The 24,761-nt window shown below is 35.2% G+C and overlaps 1 protein-coding gene across 1 annotated transcript in view; it reads right to left on the bottom strand.

The window, feature by feature from the left end:
- Positions 1-24,761, bottom strand: part of CLEC16A (C-type lectin domain family 16, member A) — a 71,824-nt gene that overhangs the window by 13,403 nt on the left and 33,660 nt on the right. Inside the window, 4 exon segments of the mRNA XM_009698616.1 lie at positions 7,178-7,348; positions 8,762-8,966; positions 9,642-9,793; positions 23,010-23,130. Coding sequence (XP_009696918.1) covers positions 7,178-7,348; positions 8,762-8,966; positions 9,642-9,793; positions 23,010-23,130 — 649 coding nt within the window.

Below are 24,761 nucleotides of genomic sequence, written 5' to 3'. Positions count from 1 at the left end.
TAAATTCCTATGGAATTACCTGCTAGAATTTATAACATGCTCTGAAAGAAAAGTTCATGAACTGTCTTTCTCACACAAGTCCAGGTAAGACAACTACCACTGCATTGTTCACACTTCCTTCATCTCTTGCTTGCTTTAGATTACACCCTTCTCGTGGTTCTCAGCAACTGTCTTCACAATGACATACCCATAGCAATTCCTCAATTTTATTAGTAAGGCTTTCCTTTGGCAGACAGTCCTCCTAGCACTAGGAAGCTTTTAGTCATCTCTTCAAGTTTTGATAGCAACCAGCTTTTCAGAAGTTGAAGCACTTCTTACAGCAAAAGTAGTAAAGAAGTATCTTTAATATGGGCTGTGGGGTGATGTACACAACTCAACTGCTTCTGCAGCCCTCCTCACTCTCCCATGGGAAAGTATTCATGCAAAAGTTTACTATTGGCAGTCCCCTGAATTACTGAAAGTAGCCACAACATGCACTATGAAACACCTAAGAATATACTAGTTGTTGCCTTCACTGCATAGTGAACACTGAAAAGGGAAGTATCTGACAATCAGGTATGACAAATCAAATGCACTACACAATTCCTTATTCTTTTATATGAGGAATCTCCCATGGCAATGGATGGATGATTCACTCCTTGCAGAGAATCTCCTATATGGGGAATTTGCTGGTGCCATACAGCAGGCAGCTAGTCAAACTCAATTTAAATGGACTTGTTACAAGAAGTATATGAAAGTTTTAAAACACAGACATGACAAGTCAGGAAAATGCTGTTAGCAGCAAGAAATACTGACAGGTTGTGTTACAAGGAAAAAAAACAGAATGGATGAAGAAAGGAAGACACAGAAAAAAGCTAACAAACATCAGCTGTGTTAGTAATCTGACTTAAAATCTATGGTCTAACCTCTTACCCCCTACCTCCCATGTTTATACTCAAGAACTAGACTCAAATCCATTTGTAGAAACACAACGCTATTTGAACTGCTGTAGTACTTGCATCATAGTTTTAGATGGGTGAATGCCACTTTTACCAAGTTTTTCTCTTATTTTAAGTTACAATTCATTATGTCCAAGATGAACACCAATTGAAAGAATTAAATAACCACCATGGCAGGAGACATCTATTTTAGTTAAAAACAAAATAGCTTGGTAAGCAGCTAATTATACCATAAATGTAAATAAATCCATGTATTTTATTTCAGAAACCAAACTGATTCATCTCCTACAATCATTTAGATAAATTAAACTGAGGTTACACACAGTGATGCCTGATAGTCTGCAAAAAGTTAACCACAAACTAAACTACCTCAAATATGAAAGACTTCTATAGCACTCAGGGTCACTGATACATACAGTTTTTAATACAGCAAATGTGCATTAGGTTTCTCATACATACTTCGTATTTTGAAATACCCGTTAGGATGGAAAACAAGGAATAATCAACAGACTTGTGACCACAGAAGTAAGGCAAAGCCATCTGTTAAAGTGAATGAAACTTGTTTTGGCACAGTTACTAACATCATTGGTACCCATCCAAAGCATTCTATATCCACAAAAGGTTTGCACTTCAATGGAGAAGTCTTCCAACATCACCAAAACAGTAGAAATAGCAGAAAAAGTAAACAAGGTCTACTGTGACTCTCATAGGAAAAGCTGGCCTGATGCAGCCAGATTGCCTGCCTAAAGGTTCTGCAGAACGGCACTCATGGATTCATGTCCTTACACTGAAGCATTTGCTTGCAAATGATCTTAACATATTTTCTCTCCCAATACAACTGCAGAGGAAGGATTTCAACTGTGCCACGGGAAGGTACTTCAGATAGGAGGGAAAGGCAAGTCTAAACCATTCAAAATACTGCAACTGAGAAACTACTGACCAAGAACAAATATTCTAACCAGGAAATTCTTTCAGGGGATATCTGCAAAGAAAAGGTAAGCAGAATTAATCATGGCTACGGGAAGTAAAATAACACACAAAAGGTTCTAGAGGTGCCTTTGTTAGTACTTTATGACTCTCAAGTTATGACAGAAGTTAGTTACAAATATTTCCCTTCCAGTAGTCATGATTCTGCTTCAACATAACTATTTAAGACTGAGGAAGGTATTGCTGTAAAGATGTACTTTCCCAGTTCCTTGGACGAGATATTATTTCCATAATCATAATGTTTCATAAGGTAGTGTTTCTTTCATAAAATATGTATCATCAGTTATCCTTTTGCCGTGTTTTACATAACAGCAGCAAAATTTCATGCCAGAACCTGAAATAACTTCTTAGCTTTTCTTCAAAGGAACCTTTTCTTAAGCAATTAATGCAAATCTTTCTTCTAAATTGGAGAAAACCTTCCTACTGTCTTATACATGACTTCATGTGAAAGACAGACTGAACTATAAGATCTCCCAAGAATAAAATTTGAAGATGAGGAGAAGGGGAAGGGGTGGTGGTGGCAGAGAACAGCACAAGCAAGACAGAAAAAAAAAAAAAAAAGCCTGAGAAGTAGAAATAAAACCCTGGCCAAGAAAGCAGAAACTGTTTTCTCATTGTAAACCGTATCTTCATTACCCCAAAGTCTTTCCTTTTTTTATTCCAATTTCTTTCAACTCTGCTCTTTTAACTACAGTTATCTCATAAAAAAATTCTCATGTCTTTCCACGTGTTGGTCCCTAGTCAAATCAATGCAATGCTGAACTTCAGCTTTTTTGCAGGTATGAATGAAAAAATACACTTACATGCCCGAAAATAATTTCTTTCTTTTCCCTAGTTATTATGCATCTTTGCAACGTTCTATTCTGCCTCAGAAAATGTGATGCACTTTTAAAAAATTTCGACTTGTAGATATCGTTCACATATAAGAAACTCTGTTATAACCTCATAAAACTGAGGAAGAATAACTGTTTTAATGCAAAAAAATGTTTTTGCTGCCAAGAAAAAACATGTACAAATCAGTCACTTGGAGCTCTGTCGCCAGTAGCTGCTGCAACTTCAACCAGCATTAAAAAATGGATTAACTGACATTTTTAGTCTCTGTATTTGCCATGCCGTGTGAATATACAATGACAGTAGCTTTATTCACAGTTTTTCTCATGAATTTACTATATGTAACAGACTAGTTTCAAGTCCAGTGATAAGAGGACTTAGTTCTTTGCCATGGCTGCTACTCTTTATGCCTTGCCAGCACATCCTCATTATGAGTGATATTTTGTTGAGACAGCATTTATTTTGACTGTCCTTTAATGCACAAAGGAACTCTAACATTAAAGTATGCCACAATTTCTTCCATCAACCACAGAAGTCCTTTCCACAAGTTGAAAGAAATTAGAATAGTTACTGTAGTTCAACTGGCATGGAGAGAGCTGAAGCATACGTCAGCACTAGAACACAAGACTTGAGAATTCCTGTCTCAGAATGTGCTATTTTGAAGTGCTGGTTTTTTACTGAAATAATCCTTGTAAACAGTAAATTCCCCAAATGGTAACAGTCAAACACTATTTTCAAATCCGTTTCTTATTTAAAAAAAAAAATCTAACTTGCAGTCCTGCATATTTAACTCAGCTTCAAAGGCATCTTTCATTTCTTGCACAAAAGCAATTAATTCATATTACATAAATCAAGTTAGCTGTATCTTCTGTAATCTTAGTGCTGTCAAACTACCTTAATTAGGCACTTCTGCTTGAATACCTTTGCACAGAAATTATTTAGTTCTACATCATTCTGATGATGACAGTAAGATTAGCATGTAGTTCACATACCTCACAATTCTGATGACCAGGCAATATAAATAGGAATAAAAAAAGGCAGCACAGTTGGGCCTTTAAAAGCAGCAGTCATAACTAAATACCAAACTTGGAATGGTTCAAAGAATATTAAACTAGAAAAAACATACTGAGGTGATAAAATGAGTTAGCAGTTGTCCTCCATTATGCAATCTAACCTCATAAAGTCAGTACCAAGTACAAATGCTCATAAGCTGTGGATGTCAAGCCTCTCATTAGTACTTTGAGCAAAAGGATCTGTTCTCTTACCGTGGATAGAGAAGGCAATTAAAATACAAAAGGTTACACATATTTCAAGAATGCATTCGTATTATTCGTTAAAAAACCAATTCTATCATTTTATGCCCACCTGCAGTGACCTGCTAAAGAAGGGCACATCATTTCTTAAAGTGTATAATATACTTTTAGAGTGAATAATCTTTGACAAAACTAAAATAAATTTTCTTCACATAAATCTGAACAATCTCAAACACTGCTTAAACAATTACCGGGCTTTGTTTAAAGTTTTCCTATTCCCAAGAAGTGATGCAAACTTTATATAGAATTCTTACCTATATTTTCTTTTTCATTTAAAGGGTTACAAAGCTATAAAAGACAATTTTTTTCCTTCAGAGTTTAAAATAATATTAACAAGTTTTTTTTTCCAATTCCTCCCCCCCCAATCTTATTATCTTCATCATATACTAAGATATTAACAGTGGAGAAAATAATAAGATAGCTCTATTGATTAATTTTGCTTTCCAAAATAAGTTTTCTCAGTAGGAAAGCGACCACACTTGTTAAAATATTTAAATGTACATTTTGCAGGAAATCTTAAGATTTATCTTAAGAAATACTGAACATACAAATCTCAGTACACAGCTGGTATTTGAAACTAGTATTTGAGTTTGGAGAGGAAGTGATTATTTATTTACTTTCAATATAAAACACCTATGTTCACAGGACACATACCAAATGTGATTTTTTCTTTGAAAACAATATAATTCTTTATATACATAAAGAATGCTTCAAAAGCACCATATGAATACATAGTTAATCTATAAGTTGGTGAACAGTCCAGTCAACTAAACTATCGCAAATATGCTCTAACATTCTGGCAAAGGTCATTAACCTAAAACAGACCCTGAAGTATATTCATGGTCATGACTTCATGATGATAAAATTGATCAAGCGAAGGATTTTTCTTCTGTTATTTCCTGATAAGAATTCTGCAGTTTAACAGGCCAGTCATCTGGGATGATTACATCATCTCACTACATTTGCATAAGCCATACTTTTTACAAAGAGTATTAACAGGGATGTACTGAAGCATGGTCTTTTATCTTCTTGTCACCTTTCACCTGTGTTGCACAAAATCTGGTTTTAAGCTATAACAACCCTCACCCTTTTCCCCCTAGATATCACGAGTGCTTTCAAAACAGATTTTAACTTTGGACCATGAAACAATAAAGCAAAGTGAAGCACAGTTTGATTACAGTAAGGTAACTGCATGCTCTCTAGTGAAATATGTAGAGCTTTATGTATGCACTGTGATAGAAACTGAACCAGACCAGACTGAAGTAACTGTTCTGGAAAATTCTAAATTCATTGAGAAGAGGGATTACAGAATTCAATAGTTGTACTAAAATTCTCCACAGAGTGAAATTTGCAGGAGGGTTGAAAACATTTATATCATTGGCAATTTCTTAAAAACCACATTGGATGTACAGCACTGACAGCTAACATGGTCCTACTAAAAGTGATTAAAACACTGCCGAAAACAAAGCTCTCCTTTAAATCAACAAAAACCACCATCACCAAAAGGAAAGCATAACTTGTTTCTTACAATTACAATCAAATTAACAGACTATATGAGCTTTGCAGTATTCTTAAACACCACTTAAAGTTGTAGCATTAAGAAATGAATATAAGAATCCAGTAATTTGACTGCAACTTGCTCAATAATTTTTTTAAAAGGCACAAAACCCCTTCTCAAAGTAAAAATCACTCCAAGTCTGATTAAAGGATAAACACAAATAGATGCCTATGAAAATCACTCAGAACTAGGAAACCTCATTTATTCAAAGATAAGGGGAGAAGGAAGAGGCATTTGATATTTATTTTGTAATCAGATGTAAAACAATGTATTGATCCATTTTTATTATATTACTTGCTATCACAAAATGCATTTCAAATGTGCAGCATTTGAAATACTTCTGTGCCTGGTTTCTCACACTTGGTATCAAATAAAAGCTTCAAAATACTTTTTCCTCTGAATTTGCGTGTGCATACAGCAGAAGGCTCCATTTCATGGAATTCAAAGTAAGTATGTGCTTGTTTGAACAAACTACCATGTTGCACCACCCCCAATACCTTCCCAAAAAACACCCAAAAAGAATTGTTAGATGAAGTCACTTGTTATAAACACAAGCGCACTCTTCTTAGAGAAGGTTGATTCTGAAACAGTAATGCTGGCATCTTTTCAACCACACCTTTTCCATGGAAATGATGTCAAATAAGGAAATACATTCCCATCATACAACATACACTTATCTTTTGAAAAACCTGACTGGCAATATAAATGCTTTTATAATTTCTGTTCCACAGCCTCAGGACTCAGGCAAGCCAAGCTCCAATTTAGTCCTAAGGCAGTAGAACATCTGCTTCCTAAGTAAGGCATTTGAATTTTGAATCACTGAATCACATTTAAAGAGAAATGATGAGTTTTGTGAAATGACTGGCAGCTAGTGGTAACAAGATTACATCTTTTTGTGTAATACAGCAAAGTTCAGTACTTTCAAGCAGTATGAGATTCAACTTTAAAATGACTCAATCCAAAGTAGAAAAGTTCATCATCTGGAAAAAAAAAATCTGCAGAGAAGTCAATTTATGAAATGGACAAAATAAGGAGACAAAAGAGCAAAGACCTCATTGATCTAGAATCATTCCTTTAATCCCAATTCCAAGCTAATGTTTAAGGAGTAGCTGTGGCCATTTTGTGTCTTGCTAGCTCCAAGGTAAACAAAGCAGTGCACAGTATCCCAACTATTTTTACAAACTGGCAAGAAAATGATCATAACCAAATTAAAGGAAGAACCATGTGCAACTGACAGATGTGTTGCATAAATACTGAGTATGCAAAACATGATTTAAAATAACTCAATTTGTAAAGGAAGGCAAAGTACTAAGACACTTCCAGTGTATTTGGAGAAACTGCCATGGATGTACTGCTCACAACGTACCTCGAATATGCACCCATATATTATTTATTTCTTTAGGAGTAAATTTTTCCTTAAGCCTCATCCTGGAGTTTTGTGTTCAGAAACATATCAGAGTAAGTTTTTCATTGTTATACAAGTTACAGTTCAGCTTTTGCAGATACAAATCACCACGCAAAAACTGCTTGGTAATGAATGCTAATCTCACCTGGAACTTTGTCAACAGATGCAAAAACCGAGCGTTGCACTGTAGGATCACTGCTACCACGTCGTGACTGGTCATAAAATCTAAATGGAAGGTGCTGGGCTGTAGCTGCAGAGCTGTGTCCAAAACCCATAACAACTTCAGTTGAAGGCTGAACAGGAAGATCCAGGAGAGCTATGTTTAATCACAATGGATAATTTTTGTTACTCAAAAATACATAAAAGGAAGAGTAGGTGTAAATACAATGGATAGTTTGCTCAGGATCTTAAGACTAAACTACACTGATGAATGTAACTTGCCTGCATTTACCTCAATTATGGTCACAATTGCATCAGAAAAGGAAATAACATTTCTGGCTACATTTCTACCATTGCTGTTCACACCACATTCACACTAAGGAAGTCTCAAAATACAGTGGAGGAGAAAAAAAGGATTACAGTAAGCTCCCTGCATTACACAAGCCATAGGAGTTATTAAAAAAAAAACCAAAATCAAACAAACCAAACTTCTGTTCTTCCCTGTACAAATAAAGTCATTCATTAGTTACAACTGAACACAGTAGAAAGCCATTTAAAGGTACAAGCTGCTTTAAACTAGCAAAAAAATGTCTTTGCATTACTGTTCAAGCTAAAATTTTAATATCAAAATAGACCTGTATTAATCTAAAACTTGCTTTAAATTTTTTAACGTGAAGCAAGCTATAAAAATATGACATAACTATTTTGTAAACTCAAAGCATAAAACTCTTTTTAGTTAGCTTCCTACAGAACCATAAGACACTAAAATCTTAAACCACCTATAATCAGAGTAATTCTCTGGCCAGCTCAATAATTTTAATACCAGCTATGACTTTGTTTTCCACAACTTTGATTAGTTCATTATCACTCTTGGATAATCCAAGTAACTGAGACAGCTGGTGTCCTTTTTCATTTGCCCTCCTATTTTCCTTCCTGTATTTCAGAGTTTCCTTTTCTATACTCACCAATTCATCCAGTTTACTGGTAAGCTTCAATTTATTCTTCACTCACTTAATATTCAAGTAATATTTTAATAACTTTCTGCTATTTAGTCAAATTAACTCTTTCCTTCATCTCTTCGAATGCATTTCCTCCAAACACAGAAATCTAGCTGCTGATACTCCACATTTTGGATTGCTCACCATCACCTCATCCAAGCATTAAGCATTATCATCAACACCATCAGGACACCATCCCGCTCAGGACTCAGGCAAGCTGAGCTCCAATTTAGTCCTAAGGCAGTAAACATCTGCTTTTTAAGTAGGGCATTTTAATTTTGAATCACTAAATCACATTTAAAGAGAACTGGTGAGTTTTGTGAAATGATTGTTAGTTAGTGGTAACAAGACAGAATTCCTCCTTTTTCATCCTTTCTTTGATGCATCTATCATTAAATATGAAAACACGTATTTTACTCCAATAAAATCTATTGCTTGGAAATCAGACACTGGTTTATAGTTTTCTGTGGCACACCACTTTTAGATTTTTCTAACATATCCTTATGTTATAGAGTGACTTGCTATGACATACAAGACTTGTTTCTCAGAATCATTTCAAAATAACCATTCACCTGCTATTCTCTGCATTTTCATACGTCGAGCTTGGATACGGCCTTTTGCAAGACGTTGTTTTGCAATAATGCAGCGAATATGATCAGAAAAAATAAATGTAGCTTGAAGGATAGGGAAGGGCTTAGAATGAGGACTTGAGGCAGGCTTATGGATGATTATGTTGAGAGCTCTACTGTCATCCTCTACCCCTGTCACCTGCATATCCTAAAAAGAAACAGAAGGGAAGTAGCTAATGAAAAAGTTCGCATTTTGAAACTATAGATTAAATATCAACATTAAAAGAAAATCCCCCAAAAAGGACTATGCAAGTTGTACAACCTCGGATTTAGTTCTTCAGAAATTGGTACTCGGAGATTAAGTCAGTTTAAAATTCATTGAAGTTACTTGAGCACAGCAAATTTTCAGGAAATACTGTGTTGGCTAAGGCAGGAAAGAGACTTAAATGAGAGAAACTTCTAAAAGCTTTTGAAATCAATTAGATAAGCACAGATCATTTTGAAGTTAAAATGTGTCACCTTCCCTACCTATGTACGAAGATCAGAACTCTAGAAGAGTTCATTACTGTGCTACTTAAGGAAAGTGCTTGGGACTCAATCCTAATTATATATGATTCCAGTGTTCAAATGAACACAGTCTAATATATATTGGGGAAGTTACCTCATTTTCAAGTCTGCCTCTAGTTAGCTATGTAAACTTCTTCAGAAAAATCAGAAATAGTTTAAAAGGCAAGAACTAGAAAAAAGACTCGTAAGAGAAGAAAGAAGTAAGCATGGTATAGAGCTTAAATATATAAGCTAATATTGGTATTACTATTTATCCAACATAAATGTAAATTTTCAGTTGAGAAAAAGTAACCACCCAGATTAAAACTCCTCTTACCTGCAAAAGGCCTGCAAACTTAACTACTCCCCATCCAAGTCTGGCAACATCTGGCTCAACCAAACTCATCTGGTAAATATCCACAGCCAGGAATCTTTGAACTTGACCCCCATCCTTTGTTATGACTGTACAAGCAATTAGATCACTGTTATCTGAAGGAAGGAAGGAAAAAGTTACATAGCTACTGAAGTTAAGAATTCTGGGTTGTGGTTGTTTCGCGCAACATAAAACATTAATATATAAAAGTGTAATCATCTTTACAACACATATTTAAAGTTCTTGAAGGCTGGAGGTTTTTTAATAGATATATTGCATTTCCCTATCATATTTATCGTTACATAGAAAGGGCAGGATATATTTTAACAACAGTGGTTCAGATATCTTACAAGTTACATATAAGATGTGTATGATATGCACCTTGCTTTCCCTTACCACCCTCATCACCTTTTAGCATAAAAGGTCACTTCACTTCAGGGGTGAAATTGCAACAGTGTTGATTTCTCTCACTAAGTGGAAGTCTCAAAAAGTTTTGTTGAAAGACCACACACACAGTCCTACAGCACTGCAGGCAGTTACACCTACCCCATTATAAACTTAAGCTCCATTCTGACACGTTAGATTTCTACAGATCTGAAACCTGACTATTCTGATGTTAGGTGCTCTTGCAGCTGAAACCCGGTCGTAGCATTTTTCATGTTATTTACACAATGCATTAAAACCAAATCCTGCTAAAGATCAACTCTGTGCTCAGTATCTGAATTAAAACAATGGAAAAAATATCTGACTACTGTTTTTCTCCTCTTTAGTTTCCCATGGGGAAAAAACCAAAACTAAAAATAAAACTAGAAGAGTTAGTTAAATGGATAGGAATTTAACTGCAGGTTACACAAAACAGTAAAACTTAAATTTACTTATCCAAACATCTGGAAAGTACTTAACACCATATTTCACACTGAAAACATCTGTGGGATAGATATAAGCCACAAGTGGAAGCATACAGGTCTTCACAGTGGCAGGTCATACAACTAGGGACAACAGCTGTAAATTACAGTTTGGGAGGTGGAGGAAATTCTTTTGTGCATAAATACAGCACCGCAGGTTACCCAAAAAGGTTGTGGAATTTCTATCACCAAAGGTTTTCAAGCTTCAAAAAACCAAAACAAACACTCCTCCCAAAACCAATCTTCTCTTCCCCCCAAAAAACCCCACACACCACAACTAAGAGGTCACTTCCAACTGACACTTCTATGATTCTACCAATTACCCTTTACCAGCAGGATCCATTCAAAATTGATTGGGTGGTAGGAGAGAAAGGGAGGAAATATGGAACCCTAATACAATTAAAAGAAAATAATTAATGCTAATCCAGTGTGAATTTAGTGTGAGCTTTTGAAATCTGAGAAAACAAGTTTTAATCAATAAATACAACACTGCTACTTTTCTGCAATACACACGGGACTTGATTCAGTTACATGACGATTGATTGCTCTTACTTTCTCATACACCCTAGAAGGCTCAAGAAATCTGTACAGGATCACATATTACTATAGGAGCCTATGGGAGATTTATTCCTTTCTAGAGAAGCAGCTGAGACACCAAGCAGAAAATCACAGGAGATCTACAATCGCAATGTAGGCTACGTTCAGCCAACAGAATCCTACTCCAATATTATTGTACCAATGACATTCTAATAATCTGAACAGTAGAAGATAGCAATATCTACCAAATGCACCAAAAGCTCTATGTAAATTTTTGATCCAAAAGTCTATCTGTATTGGTATATATTTTATACATACTCATGTAGAAGTGGTAACAGAGGTATAGATCTAATACATCCCTCCAGAAACTCTAATACCGAAATTATTCCACCTTTTCATTTATAACTGGAAAACTTGAAGTTACTATCAATGTTTCTAAGTCACGGGAAAATAGGAATAACGCAAGCGTCATTTATTCTGAACTGCCTTGTGAATTTAGGCATAAAACACCCAAACACATTTGATTGTTTTGAAATGCATAATTATATACATCAGGGAATGAAAAACAGAAGCCTTCTACTAGGAAGGATTGTATCCAGGATTTAACTTCTCTAAAGAGACTTGGAATTATAGTCGATAACAAAATGAAAGTATTTCTACAATAAAATGGCAGATATGATCTCTGAATACATAACGGGGTAATACTTCTGGTTTACTGATGTATTACTGTAACATTGTGCCAGCTGAAGTACACACAGTTTTAAAGTAGGCTTGCATGATTTGAAAAACCACCACAACATAAACTGATATGAAAATTATAAATACCTTTTTTTTTTTTAAAAAAAAAGAGCAAAAAGCTTAATAATTCAACTAATTTAGTTTAAAGAATACCTGGGAGGCAGAAAGATTTTAATCCATACATAAATATTACAAATAGATATGAAATTTAATACAAGGGCAAGTCCAATAGACAAATGCAGCAGCTCCATGGTGAAAATAGCTGAATGATTAAACCACACAATTGGTAGTCTCTTCCTTCACAGGACAAAGTTTCTAACCAAGAACTAACATTTTTCTAGGAATACACTTTGGTTCAAACAGAACTAGCTTCAGGGAAGTCATATATAATGCACAGCATACATGCAATGTTTTCGTTTTTTGGGGTTTTTTTTGGTTTTGGTTTTTTTTTTTCCCCCAAGCCACAGAAACAGACTAAACCAAGAAAATCCCTATGAATATAGCTATTAATGGAGAAGGAATTAATTCTCAAACAGTTGGTATGACTAAACAAGGATGTGCTTACTATATGGCTTATCCTCTATATTGCACAAACTCTTGTAGCTCATACCTTTTTTTGAAGCAGTTTCAATAACAAGCACGAATTCCTGGAACAGCCTTATTCTCAAGACCTGAGGTAACTGAATTTGCACCTCTCCGAATACATAATGTGAGATTGCCAAATTTGGTGGACAATCTATTGTGAGATCCTCAACATATAGGCCATAACATCAAATAGAATTGTGAAGTTCTCAAATACTTGGTTTTGTCCAGTATTCATAGAGTTTTTAGTGCAACAGCAAGCTGGTTAAAATACTTGGAATTACTGCTGTACAAATTCAACTGCCTGACTACGAAAACGCAGTACTTAAGGTAAAGAATTCAAAGGGCAGAATTTGTTTTCCAAAGCAGAAAGTTTTCATTTTAGATTTGACAAAATCTTAAAGCATTACTGTAAAAGTTTATCAAAGAACAAAGAGGAAAATTACTCATTTATTAGGCAACCATTACAGGAATCTTTTGAGTTTACACAACTGAATGTACCCGATTTACATGACTGTTTCTAGTTCACAGCTGCTGAAGGGTCGTAAGATACAGTCATCCTTTATGACAAAAACAGAAGAGCAAGTGTGGTTAAACACATTTCCAGTGTACTGATCTGTGAATACTTACAGCTATGCTATAAAAGAGCTACAGACACTCAACCACATTTAGATGAAAGTTTCAAGTCCAGTAAACTTCAGTACTATTGAAATTTATCTGGGGATTAAAGTGACCCACAGATTGAATGGCTCAGTGATGTGACACTGCTGCAAAAAAGTGTAGTGTCATTTCTGAGATTAACAGCAATGCTTAATTTTTCCTCATACAAGATGAAGCTTGTAACCAGTTTGGACACTATACCTCCAAGACATTGATCCAAGATTTCTCTGGCATTTCTCCAAGAAAAAGACAACTTTTAGGAAATACAGTCTAGGAAGGAGAGTTCAAAGACTTCAGCTGCTTGCAGCAAAGATTTAAATTAAGTGCAAATATTGCATGAACACAGGCAACTATTTGACTGTATTATATGAAGTCTTTGCGAATATAACAGCTACTTTAGGAGATGGTCTAAACGTACCCGACCACCCTCAGGGTTTGATCTTTAATGATTTTATAATTTACAATCATCATAATTCTAGAAATCATCTGCAGACATTAAAAGCTCTTACAGAAAACTTCTAGCACTTTGTGTGCACAGCTGGCGGCCCAAGATAAGTACTAGGCTGCAGATAGTTAATGCACCACCTCCCACTTTACATAAAGGACTTTTCCAACAGCATGTACAACATCTGGTACGATACTCTGCTTTACTACTTACTATGACAGTCTTTAATTGCAAAGAACTTCTGAGGTCAAGTTTCACACTTTGATGAAACGAGTTTATAGAGGAATATGTGGTGCTTGACAGAACTACAACATATTCCCCAAATATACTCAGTTTACAAAGCCATTTGAAATTTTATGTAAGTCCTGTGAAACAATTATCTGCACCATACTCTATCCAAAATGTTTTTGACCACCTATGTTTTGAAAGTGTTGTTGAACAGTTTAAAATTAATTACTTCTGCTACTCTTCACAATAAACAGTCCTCTTTCAGAGAGGCGCAGAATTACTTTCTCACTATGCCTGCCATCTCTCTCTTGTCCAGTAGAAAAGTCAGAATCTCAGTTCACATATTAGTTCCTCCTCTTCACCAGGACAGGATGCTACTGCCCTTCTTGAGCAAGGGAGTACTGTTCCCATCAGGCACAGCAGAAAAGAGCAAGAATAACTGCTAAGAGTGACATGAAATCTCTGTTCTTGCAAGAAATACTAACCACTTTAACAGAAGAATTCTTTTTTAATGAATTTCTCACCACCTGTTTCAGATAAAGAAACAGGTCTCAGATAGTTTTAATGCTAAAGACTTTTATAAAAGAAAAATATTATGTCAAGATTTACTGAACAAAAAGGAAGATTCAGGAAAAAGGCAGAGAGGTTTAAAATTACTTTGGAAAGAGAGGAAAAAATACAGAACAGTATACACATGAATTGAGAAGGAAAGATAAATTGAGGAGAAACCCAAGGCACACATTTCAGAATATAAACCAAAGGACAAGTCATGTTAAAGATGGTTTGGATTGTGGAAAAAAAAATCTTGCCTCCTGATAATATTCAGGAACGAGTGGATGTTGGCATTTAAAAGAAGTATCTGCTGGAATTTCTTATAAAAGATGTGATTTCCTCTCAGACGCTTATCAAGTTTCAAGCATACTGAACATAATCCATTTTCTTGTACCATGTGTGCTAGTATTCACCAACTTACTAGTGTAGGCTAGTGAAAGAATTTAGTTGTCAGAATATTGCGAAAGCTTCACACTCATCTCAGTGTTTGGTTTCTTAAATGCATTATAAATTATTAGAGAAGTATACAGGAAAATAAGCTGTCATTTCAATTTCTCTAAAACCCACATGATTCTACAGCAAACGAAAACCGATAAAAGATTCATTTTCAGCTTGTAACGAGTATCTGGATTTTAATATTGGCATAAAGTTCAGATAGAGCAGTTTTCAAATCAGTAAATCCAACTCACTGATGTTTGCTTTGCCATTATGAAAACAATGCCAAAAGTTAAACACCTTACAGAAAGTATCTAGCTGTGACAATAGGGAGAGAAAAAAATTGAACTGTGTTGTTTATCAAGCTATATATAAACAAACGTCAGTGTCTGAGGGATGACAACATTGAAGTGGAGAAGCACTAGACTGATGATGTTATTCTGCTGCTACCGAACTCTGACACCAGAGGGAAAGGCTCTGTGTGACAGAAATCACACTTGTCAAATCTCTCACCTAGACAGAATCTGTAATGAATTCCTGACTATGACAAACCAGAGAGCAAATCAGAAAAACTTCTGGGGAGAAAACGCTTCTGAGAGGAAGTATTTGCAGAATCATGAGGAATGACAAAGACCTTGTTTTACATGCAGGTCTTCATAATAGGACAGGAGTCTGGGAACAGTCAAATTTTTATCAGGAAAAGTATGCTTGTATTGCTCTGAAATAATCTCAAGCCAATATCTCACTTTGAAAGTGAGAAGGCAACGCCACTCATTCACCTCTGAAGAAAGCTTAGCAACTGTACACTCTAAAACCTCCAAAGCATCTGTTAAACTTGGAAAATTCTGGTATTTCACTCACAGAAGCATCATTAATTAGGAAATCAGGGGAATGGAGATCAGTCTGCTATACAGCATGACCCTTCATAGGCTAAGCAACTGAAAGACTATGCAGAAGCATTTGCATCAAGAATGCAACAACTCAAGCATCTATCTAGGTGTTCCTATGAAGTACATTTAGTTGAAATTAGAGGATGTGTTTCTGGTCATATATCTGCACTACATTTTGGCTTACTCTCTTTTCCTCAAATATGACAACATATTTAGGAATGAGACAGACAAACCCTGAACATCAGTACTTTGGGAAGAAAATTAAACAAAAATCTCTTTTAGCATACTTAAAACAGTTTTGAAATTAAGTTATTTTAAAATATTCATAAAAATTAAAAGCTAAAAATTTTAGTGTTGTCTACCCACAGTGAAATCTTTTACTGAACTACAGAAGGAAACTTTCATTTGCCTAGGCAGTTTATGTTCAAATTAAACGCTACTTATGCAAATAAATTGAAGCAAGTTTCATTTTCCCGAGCACAATGTACTGTTTATGTTCACTGAACAGACCTGCAAAGTAACTGGATAAGAACTCAAAAGATAAATATATTCCAAGGAATATAATGGAGGAAAAAATTATATGACCTATGGTAAAACCTCTTATCAATGTCTGCAAATACCTGTTTGGGAGGAGTAAAGAAGATGAAACGAGTGGTATCCAATAACAAGATGAGAAGCACTGAACACAAATTGAAATACATGAAATTCCACAACATGGGGGGAAAACAGCCAACAAAAACTCACAAACCTTTTTTATTGTGAGAGAGGTCAAACACTGAACCAGGTTGCCCAGCGATGCTGTGAAATCTCCATCCTTGATGATATGCAAAACCTGACTGTTGAGGGCCCTGGGCAACTTGCTTTAGCTGACCCTGTTTTGAGCAGGAGGGTTAGACTAGATGATCTCCTGAGGTTCCTTCCAATCTCAATTATTGTGACGTATTTTCCTCAAATCTTATTAAAAAAAAAGCTGACTATGATGGCCTTTATAAAGCCTGTATGTTTGGTAGAGACAGAGTGAACAAGGAGATTTAACTATAATGTTACTTTTTCCAGTTTTAGCAAAGAAATAATAGCTTTAAACGCATCATCATTTACATCTTGGCCATGGCATTTAAAATATTGTCACTAACAGAATCAGCAGCCTGAAACCAAGCACTGAGGCTGTTAATTTGAGCTGCCAAGTGAACTTCACACAAATAGTGAGCTGCTGAATAAGATTAAAGAAGCCACCTACATGAGACACCTACAAACTCACATGCAGTCTAACACAGGCCGTTGTCACATAATACGTCAGTGCTTCAAAACTATTTACAGTAAAAAACAATACTGAAAAGTAACAGAATATATCATTCTGGTGGCAGCATACCCAGCAACTTGTAACAAACCTTCTGTGGAATACCCGACTAATTTTTAAATGTACAGTCATATACAGTGCTGACAACCTTGCAACTACTCTTAAAGGTTTACAATGAACATACATGCACCAAAATATTAAAATGCTTCTTTAGAAGAAACTTTTTCTCATTAAGCTCCCATAAAACACCAGCATTGCATTCAGGCAGGAAAAAAAAAAGTCACTTTGATAAAGTGAGTTTTGCAGGATTTTTCAAAATCAAAACAGTAGCTGAAATAATTACTAAATATTGTTAACCTCTACTCCTTCCTAACACTATATATATACACGAATGAGCATAACTACTGGAGGCATCTCAATGTTCACAAAAATTTAAAAAGCATTGTAGTAATACAGATTGAGGAAAATCTGTTAGATCAAAAAAACCTCCAAAGGGGTAATTAAAAAAAGGCACACAATTATAAATTTTTTGGGTCACACTTTGCCAACTGCTAAGTGTCCTCCCAAGATATGGCACCTATACAACAGCGTGTATCCTTTACGTTACGCTTTATGCCGAAATGCTGATGTTCCTGCCTGTCTGTCTTGGGCAATGAAAAGACTTCACCAGAAACTATGTCTTTATGCTACCACACATACTAGAACTTCATCTCTGTACTACCTCAATTCAGGTAGTTTAAGTAACAATAGCAATAATAAGCAGCTTAGAAAGTGTTACCAAATGAAATACATGAACTGATGCAGATGTAAATGGGGAACTTCACTCAAAGACCCCAATGAATGTAGAGTATTTGACAGTAGCCTCGAAAATATTAAAATTAAAAATAAAAATCACAAAACAACTCTGATGACTTTAAACAAAGAGTGTGCAGTGTTGTAGACGGGAAGAAGCGATGGAGGGGAAAAAGGTAGACATCCCAAGGAAAAGGTTAAAAAAATAAAACAAACAAAACAACAGAACAAAACAGAGGAAAAAACAGCAAACATCAACCTCATAATCATGCATACTCAGCAAGTGACTTGTTAAAACCAAATAGTATCTATTTGCTGTGAGGATCAGATGTAAATATTTGTATCTGTGCTACACAGTATTATTTGAGCAATTTACTGACAAGAAAAGCTCCTCCCAAGGAAACAATTGAAACATGATCATATTTTGAGGACACAGATACCAATGCCACTTCTTTAGAACAGGTCTAACACCTGCCAACTTGATGTGAGGATGAAGTGACTCTATACCTTTCCAGCTAACCAGGAAAGAAAAGTCTTTTGAAGCCAACACAGGAAACTCCACATCAGGCACTGATTGTTCATGACAGATTCTGACTCAAAAACAGGATATGAGAAAACTCAACAGGAAGGGCTTTTTACATCCTTTTTCAGTTTATCCTGGTTTTTGGAAATAGGCTAGAACTCTGTTCAAAATTTTGAGATCCCAGGTTGACTGTCTGGGATCACTCCCTCTTCAGACACCAGCAGTTTTCACCAATAGTGGGGTAAGCCACACATTTAACTGAACTTCGGTTAACTCTGCCAGTTGTAGGAAAATTTATTTACTAGTAAATGCTGAAGTATATAGAAAGAGTAATGCTTTGAAAAATCTATGGCTGAAATTACATTTTGTGGTCCCAAAATAAAGACTAAAATCTTCTGTGAAAAGATCAGAAAGCAGTGAATATACTAAGGCACAGAACTGCCATCCTTATGTGGATATGTAACAAATACGTAACAGCACACCTAAGGAATAGATAACAACTGTAATACTCTTCAATTGTGTAACTCTGATGTAATCTGTAACAGCTTCCCATCTGTCCGCAGAATATAAACACATACACATATATTTGTGCATTCAGACATTGTTAAAGTCCTACATCAATCCTCCTATCTTCTGATTTATGTTATAATGAAAACTGGTTTGGTAGTTAGCACTTAGTTGGCAAAAAAAAGTAGTGATCTTAAGTCGTAATTAAAAATTTTAATTAAGAAAAAGCAGCTCAAGTTAACCACTACAATTTCTAAAATAGATTGTCTGGGAAAAAATTCTCTTTTCAAGCATTCCAGTAACAGTAACACACAAGGAGAGGCAGAGGCACACAACACATTATCTAGTTTTGAGTTTCTGGTCTTGTAATAAAAGAGCTACCAGGATATGGCAATAAGCTTAATTCAAATTGTATTACAAAAAAAATTAAAGAGATTATAGCCTGGCAAATTCTTACCCACAATGTCATTTCTAGGCATTATTCCACATTTTTGAGTCTTTCTGCTTTTATACTGCAGTTGTGAGACTTCTGGAATGCTTTGCTAACACATCAGGTGATAAACAATGTAGTTAAGAATTCCACATTGTTACTATTATAATTTGCATAGCAATAAAATATTCATTGTAGAACAGTCCGCAGATTAAAACGACAAGCTAGAAATCACTAGCTAGAAATCCATGAGGTCTTCTAAAAGAGAGAACTGGGAAAATACAACTTAGCAAAGGTGTTGGGAGGACTATCAGGCAATACTTTAGGAATAAAATAGGTTAATTCATATGAAATTATTTCAGTTCTCCTGTGATGTACTACAGTCATGCAGGCATCTCTGCTGCCTTCCATTAAGAAAGTGCAAAAGCACAGGTAAGTAGTCACTCAAAGAAAAAGCACGTCCAGTCCTTTAAATGAATCAAAGCTAAATAAGTATTCAGTCAGTCCCAATGTTGTTCTTTATTTGAAATACCACCATTTACCTTCTCAAAGAGCTTAATACTGACTCAAAGGAGAAGTCTGATCTTCCTATCTCAAAAAAAGTTTTAACTTTAATTCTTTATTTTAAACTGGAGTTTATGCTTACTGCAGTGGAAAGGATAAAAATCTTCTGAAAATTAAGATGTGAGTTATTAGATAAATTATAGCAAAAGAAAAGATTCTCATACAAGGGTTCCTTCTCATATAAGGTCTCCAGAGCATCAGCACATAGGTTCCATGGGTAGGGCAATGGAACTTACCTTTCTTCTCTACTTACATACACAAGTGTGCAAACACATATGAACATATCTACATATTAACAAATAGTAGCCTCATATACATGCATACAAATGCAAGCAGTTCAGTACCACTGTTGTCCTAGTTCATATTGGTCAGTATAAATTTGTATTTTAAGGTAATGACTGTACAGTTAAGGACTATAACATGTCTTAAAGCAGCAAATTAGTTTAAATCTAAAAGACTGATGTTCTAAATCAACACTACAATTTTAATTTAATACAACTTCATAGAATCATAGAATGGTTTGGTTGGAAGGGACCTTAAAGACCACCCAGTTCCAACTCCCCTGCCATGGGCAGCGACAACTTCCACTAGACCAGGTTGCTCAAAGCCTCATCCAGTCTGGTCTTGAACACTTCCAGGGATGGGGTAGCCACAACTGCTCTGGGCAACCTGTGCCAGAGCCTCATCACCCTCATCACGAAGAATTTCTTCCTCATATCTGATCTAAATCTACCCTCTTCCAGTGTAAAGCCATTGCCCCTTGTCCTACCACTACATGGCCTTGTAAAAAAAAAAAAAAACACACCACCACATACAAAACCAAAAAACACAAGCAACCAAACAAAAAACAAATCAAAACAAAAAAATCAAAAAACCCAAACCACAACTTTTTATAGTAGGCATTACATCTTTAAATTTTGGAACATTTTATTCTTAAAAAACTAAGAACTACTTCATAATCTCATTTCCAGTTAATTTAAGAAAAACACTTTTTTTTCAGTAGAAGCTGATTCCTTATTTCATCTCACCCTCTGAAAAAGAGCCAACATTACAATAAATACCTAACTCATTTGAAACAGGAAGCTGAGTTCATTCTGTATTACTAATCCTTTAGCAAGTCATCAGTAACTAAATTCTGGACATAATTTTTTACCTGATAACTAATAATTGCATAATGCAATGAACAAGACCTTGTGCTGTTCATTTTCTTTGTGAAAGCTTTTTGTGAAAGATCAGAAGTGATGAGTTTGCATTAAGGTCATTCCACTTAATTTACCAAGCTAAAACAATACCAGTAGGAACTGGACAGCTAACAACTATTAAGAATAGATCTTAAAAAGTATTTTCCCTGTACATACTCTTAAATCTTTTAAATAATGCAGAAATTCAAAAAATAGGAATTGTGATGAAAACTGTCAGTCTTCTACACCATGGGCCATGTAGCTACCAAAAATGCAGACACTGGACTGGCATCTTGATATCTTCTCATCTATTGTAGCCTAATGCTTACATTTACTTAGTAAAAGCCTGTCCATATCCTACAGCTTGTACATTTTAAGTTCAGTTAACTTCTTTGATAGCGTTCTTTCAACACTTACAAATAAATGAGTTTATTCTCAAAACCTTTCACTGCTCTAAGCTGCATCGCTTGGACTTTATCCCAGAGGGAATGCCCTTGGACATTTTCAGTATTGCACACAAATATATTTTCTAAAAATTAAATTTAATAGCAATTTTGAAATATAATTTATTTTTAAGTTTTATTGTGGATTTCATCCATTAAACTACTGCACAGCAGCTCTGATATCACAAAACTTTTGCTTAGCATACTTGATTTTAGTGTTTTCCGTTCACTCAGGTAGTTAATATTCTTGATAGACTTAATGCACAAAAAGGTCTCTGAGATACTGGACATAATCCCGTAATACCTGCAGAGGCAACCAGGATAACTGTTTTTTTAGTTGGAGTAAGTTCAACAAGCATTTAAATACAGAGAATCAAAACAATTAATGTCTAAAACAAAAGGAAAAAAATGCTTGATGTAAGAAAAAGAACCTTCAAAAATGAAAATCCTAGCAAATATGCACACTCTATTTTAGCAATCTCATGTCCTCTAAAGCTACAAATGGTACCTGCAAGTTTTTAATAAGGCAACTGACTGAACAAAAGTTAACTACCTATCAGCTAACACCAATACGTCAAATTCTTCTAGGTCTTGATTACAAGAAATGGAATTAATAGTATTTATATTATCATGCACTTTCTTTTCAATTCTAGCCTAAAAGCACGCTTCTGTACATATTTTAAACCTGTAAGCATAAAGCAAACGTCTCACACTATAGTAAGACTAACTTAAAACATGACAAGTTACTTTTTCTTAAACAATGTCAGTGCTGGAGACGGTAAAACTACAGTTTTAAGATTTCAGCCAGAATTACTCTAGAAGTTGTACCATTTAGTAACACACAAGGTCATCTAGAGATATATATTTTGATGTTAAATGAACACAGGTATATTGAATTTGCAGACAAATAGCATACTTCACGATTCTATTCCTTCCAACTTTTTTGTTTCTTCAGTATGGAGAATGCAGTAGTATTCTATGATACTGCAGAAAGAAAATACTTTGTTTTACTTCATAGTGAGTGCTGCTTCATATCACAAGGTCATTCTGGACATTCCCTTTGGGAATAGCTCAGCATCCTGTTCAACTATGGGAGTAAAAGCTTCCATATGCCAACTTCAAAACAACAGGAGAAATGTGAAGAAAAAGAACTCCAGGGGTGGGGACAGACACACATGATGATGACCAAACCTCGATATTGGTAAAACAGCACAGTGTAGCTGTTGGAGTAATTATCTCGAGTCTCTTAAATGAATGAATAGTTTAAGTGCATTTTGAATAGGTGAAAGCAGAATAGAAGAAAATCCTCCTAGGATCAGTTAATTCAGAAAACTAACATACCAGGAAACCAGATGAAGGACTCTGAATCCTTTATGTGCTAATATTTAAGTTCTGGAATATTTATTAACAGTGTCTTTAAAAAAAGAAAATAAAATCAAACAACAAAAAACCTCTAAACCAAATCGCAAGAAGTGTTCTAAATCCAATGGAAGACAAACAATACAATCATCCTTGGTAGTCAATTACACAAGATAACTATTTGGGGTTTTTAAACTTTAAAAAAAAAAAAGCCAGCAATTTTTCCATGTCATAGACTATTAGGGAAATTGAAGGACTACTTACTCAAGTCAAGAACATCATCTGTCTTTATCAGGTCTTCCTCCCTTGTGAGCGGTAACTGAGTTTCTAGCTCATCTCGCAAGTGCAGGGATAGTGAACGGAGCATAAAGAAAACTCTGATTGCCTTGAGAAATTAAAAAAAAAAATTAAAATATTGCTGTACTCAGTACTACATATTTTAATAGAATCTTATGAACATATACTAGCTTTTATAACCCCAGAGTTTGTTGTCATGCAGTAAATCTACTTTTTAAATTGAGAAAGTAGAAAGTAATTTCAAAGTTAGTTAAAAAAGGAAATGGAACAAGTTGAAACATGCTATTTATTTTCAATGAAGTAGAAGCAGCAGAGCTTTTATCCCAGTGGCACACTTATACAGATTGTGACTGACAGGCAAACATTTACCAGAGCTATTTAAGCAAAAAACACAATCTTGGATTTATTTTTTGTTCTAATCACTATTTTGAGACTGATTGTACTTACCATACCTGTATGCTATAGATAACTACACAATCAACCTTCAGAGACACTCACATTTTTAACCTAAAACAGTAATAACTCTTCTCCCTGAGTCTAGCTAAGATGTCTACCAGTTTGAGAGAAAACAGCCAGGATTTTTGAGTTTAATTTGCTGTGTTCATCAAAACTAACCACGTGCAATACAGCATTCTCAATGAACTTCATCTATGTTCTCAGGAGGTCTACATCAGGGCAAAGCATTCTGAAAGCTGCACCAGTCCCAAGGAACTTTCAACAGCTGCTCTGTGAAATTAGCATTCTTGTTTTGATTTAGAAATTAATGACATATGATATGCAAAGACTACATAAAGTGCCAAAGAACAATCACCATTTTATTAGTCACATTTAAAAAGGCACCATTTATAATCCTCTTCCACTACAAGAACTGTATTTTCAGTATAGCAAATGAAAAATCATTTTTTATTACTTCCAGTGTTCAGGTTTTTCAAATAGTTTCCTACACAGTAATTCTGTGGCATACTGTAAATTAACCGCTGCCTTACAGTAAAAGCATCGAATTCATGGAACAGCTGCAGTGCCCAGGAACTCCCAGATTGCAGGAAGTACTAGGAAAAACAAATCTAAACTGAGGGCAAAACCCTTCCCCCCTCTATTTTTAAAATCAACAGAACCAGAAACATGCTCCCATGAACCAGAAATGTAAGCCCTTGGCCAGCTATTATACTGGTGGTGTTTTCAGAAACTTCTGGCAGAACATGGAGGAAGAGAGGGAAGTCATGTATCTGGCTCTTCCATGAACTGACACCAGAACAGATGAAATTGGTATGCTGTTGAAATCTAATAGGACAATATGATTGTTCAGAGCAAAGAATGTCAAGGGTCTCTAACAAAAATACAACACTAACTCTACCTTATACATAAGAGCAGAGTCACTTTATAATGACAGATGCTCTCTTCCATTTAGGCAGATTGCATTCTAATGTATTGTGGATTTACCGAAATTAAACAGGATTACTACAAAGCAGTTTTACTACCGGATGCTTGAAGAATTCATGGCATTGGGTTTAAAAGTTTTCAAAATCAATCAAGAACAGCAACATCCTTGCATTTTTGCTAACCCAAAAGTCAAACCCAACAGGTTCTGTGGTGGTGTTTTTTTGTTGTTGTTTGGGTTTTGGTTTTGTTGGGTTTTTTTGTTTTGTTTTTAAAATACATTCAGAGGGCAGCCATCACTCAGCCTGCTTTCACTTATTTTTCCCCTCAATCCTCTTTCCC

The sequence above is a fragment of the Cariama cristata genome, unplaced genomic scaffold, assembly GCF_000690535.1.
Source record: "Cariama cristata isolate BGI_N322 unplaced genomic scaffold, ASM69053v1 scaffold11124, whole genome shotgun sequence".
Lineage (NCBI taxonomy): Eukaryota > Metazoa > Chordata > Aves > Cariamiformes > Cariamidae > Cariama > Cariama cristata.
The sequence above is the reverse complement of the archived record's forward strand: the minus strand, read 5'-3'. Positions and strand labels throughout refer to the sequence as shown.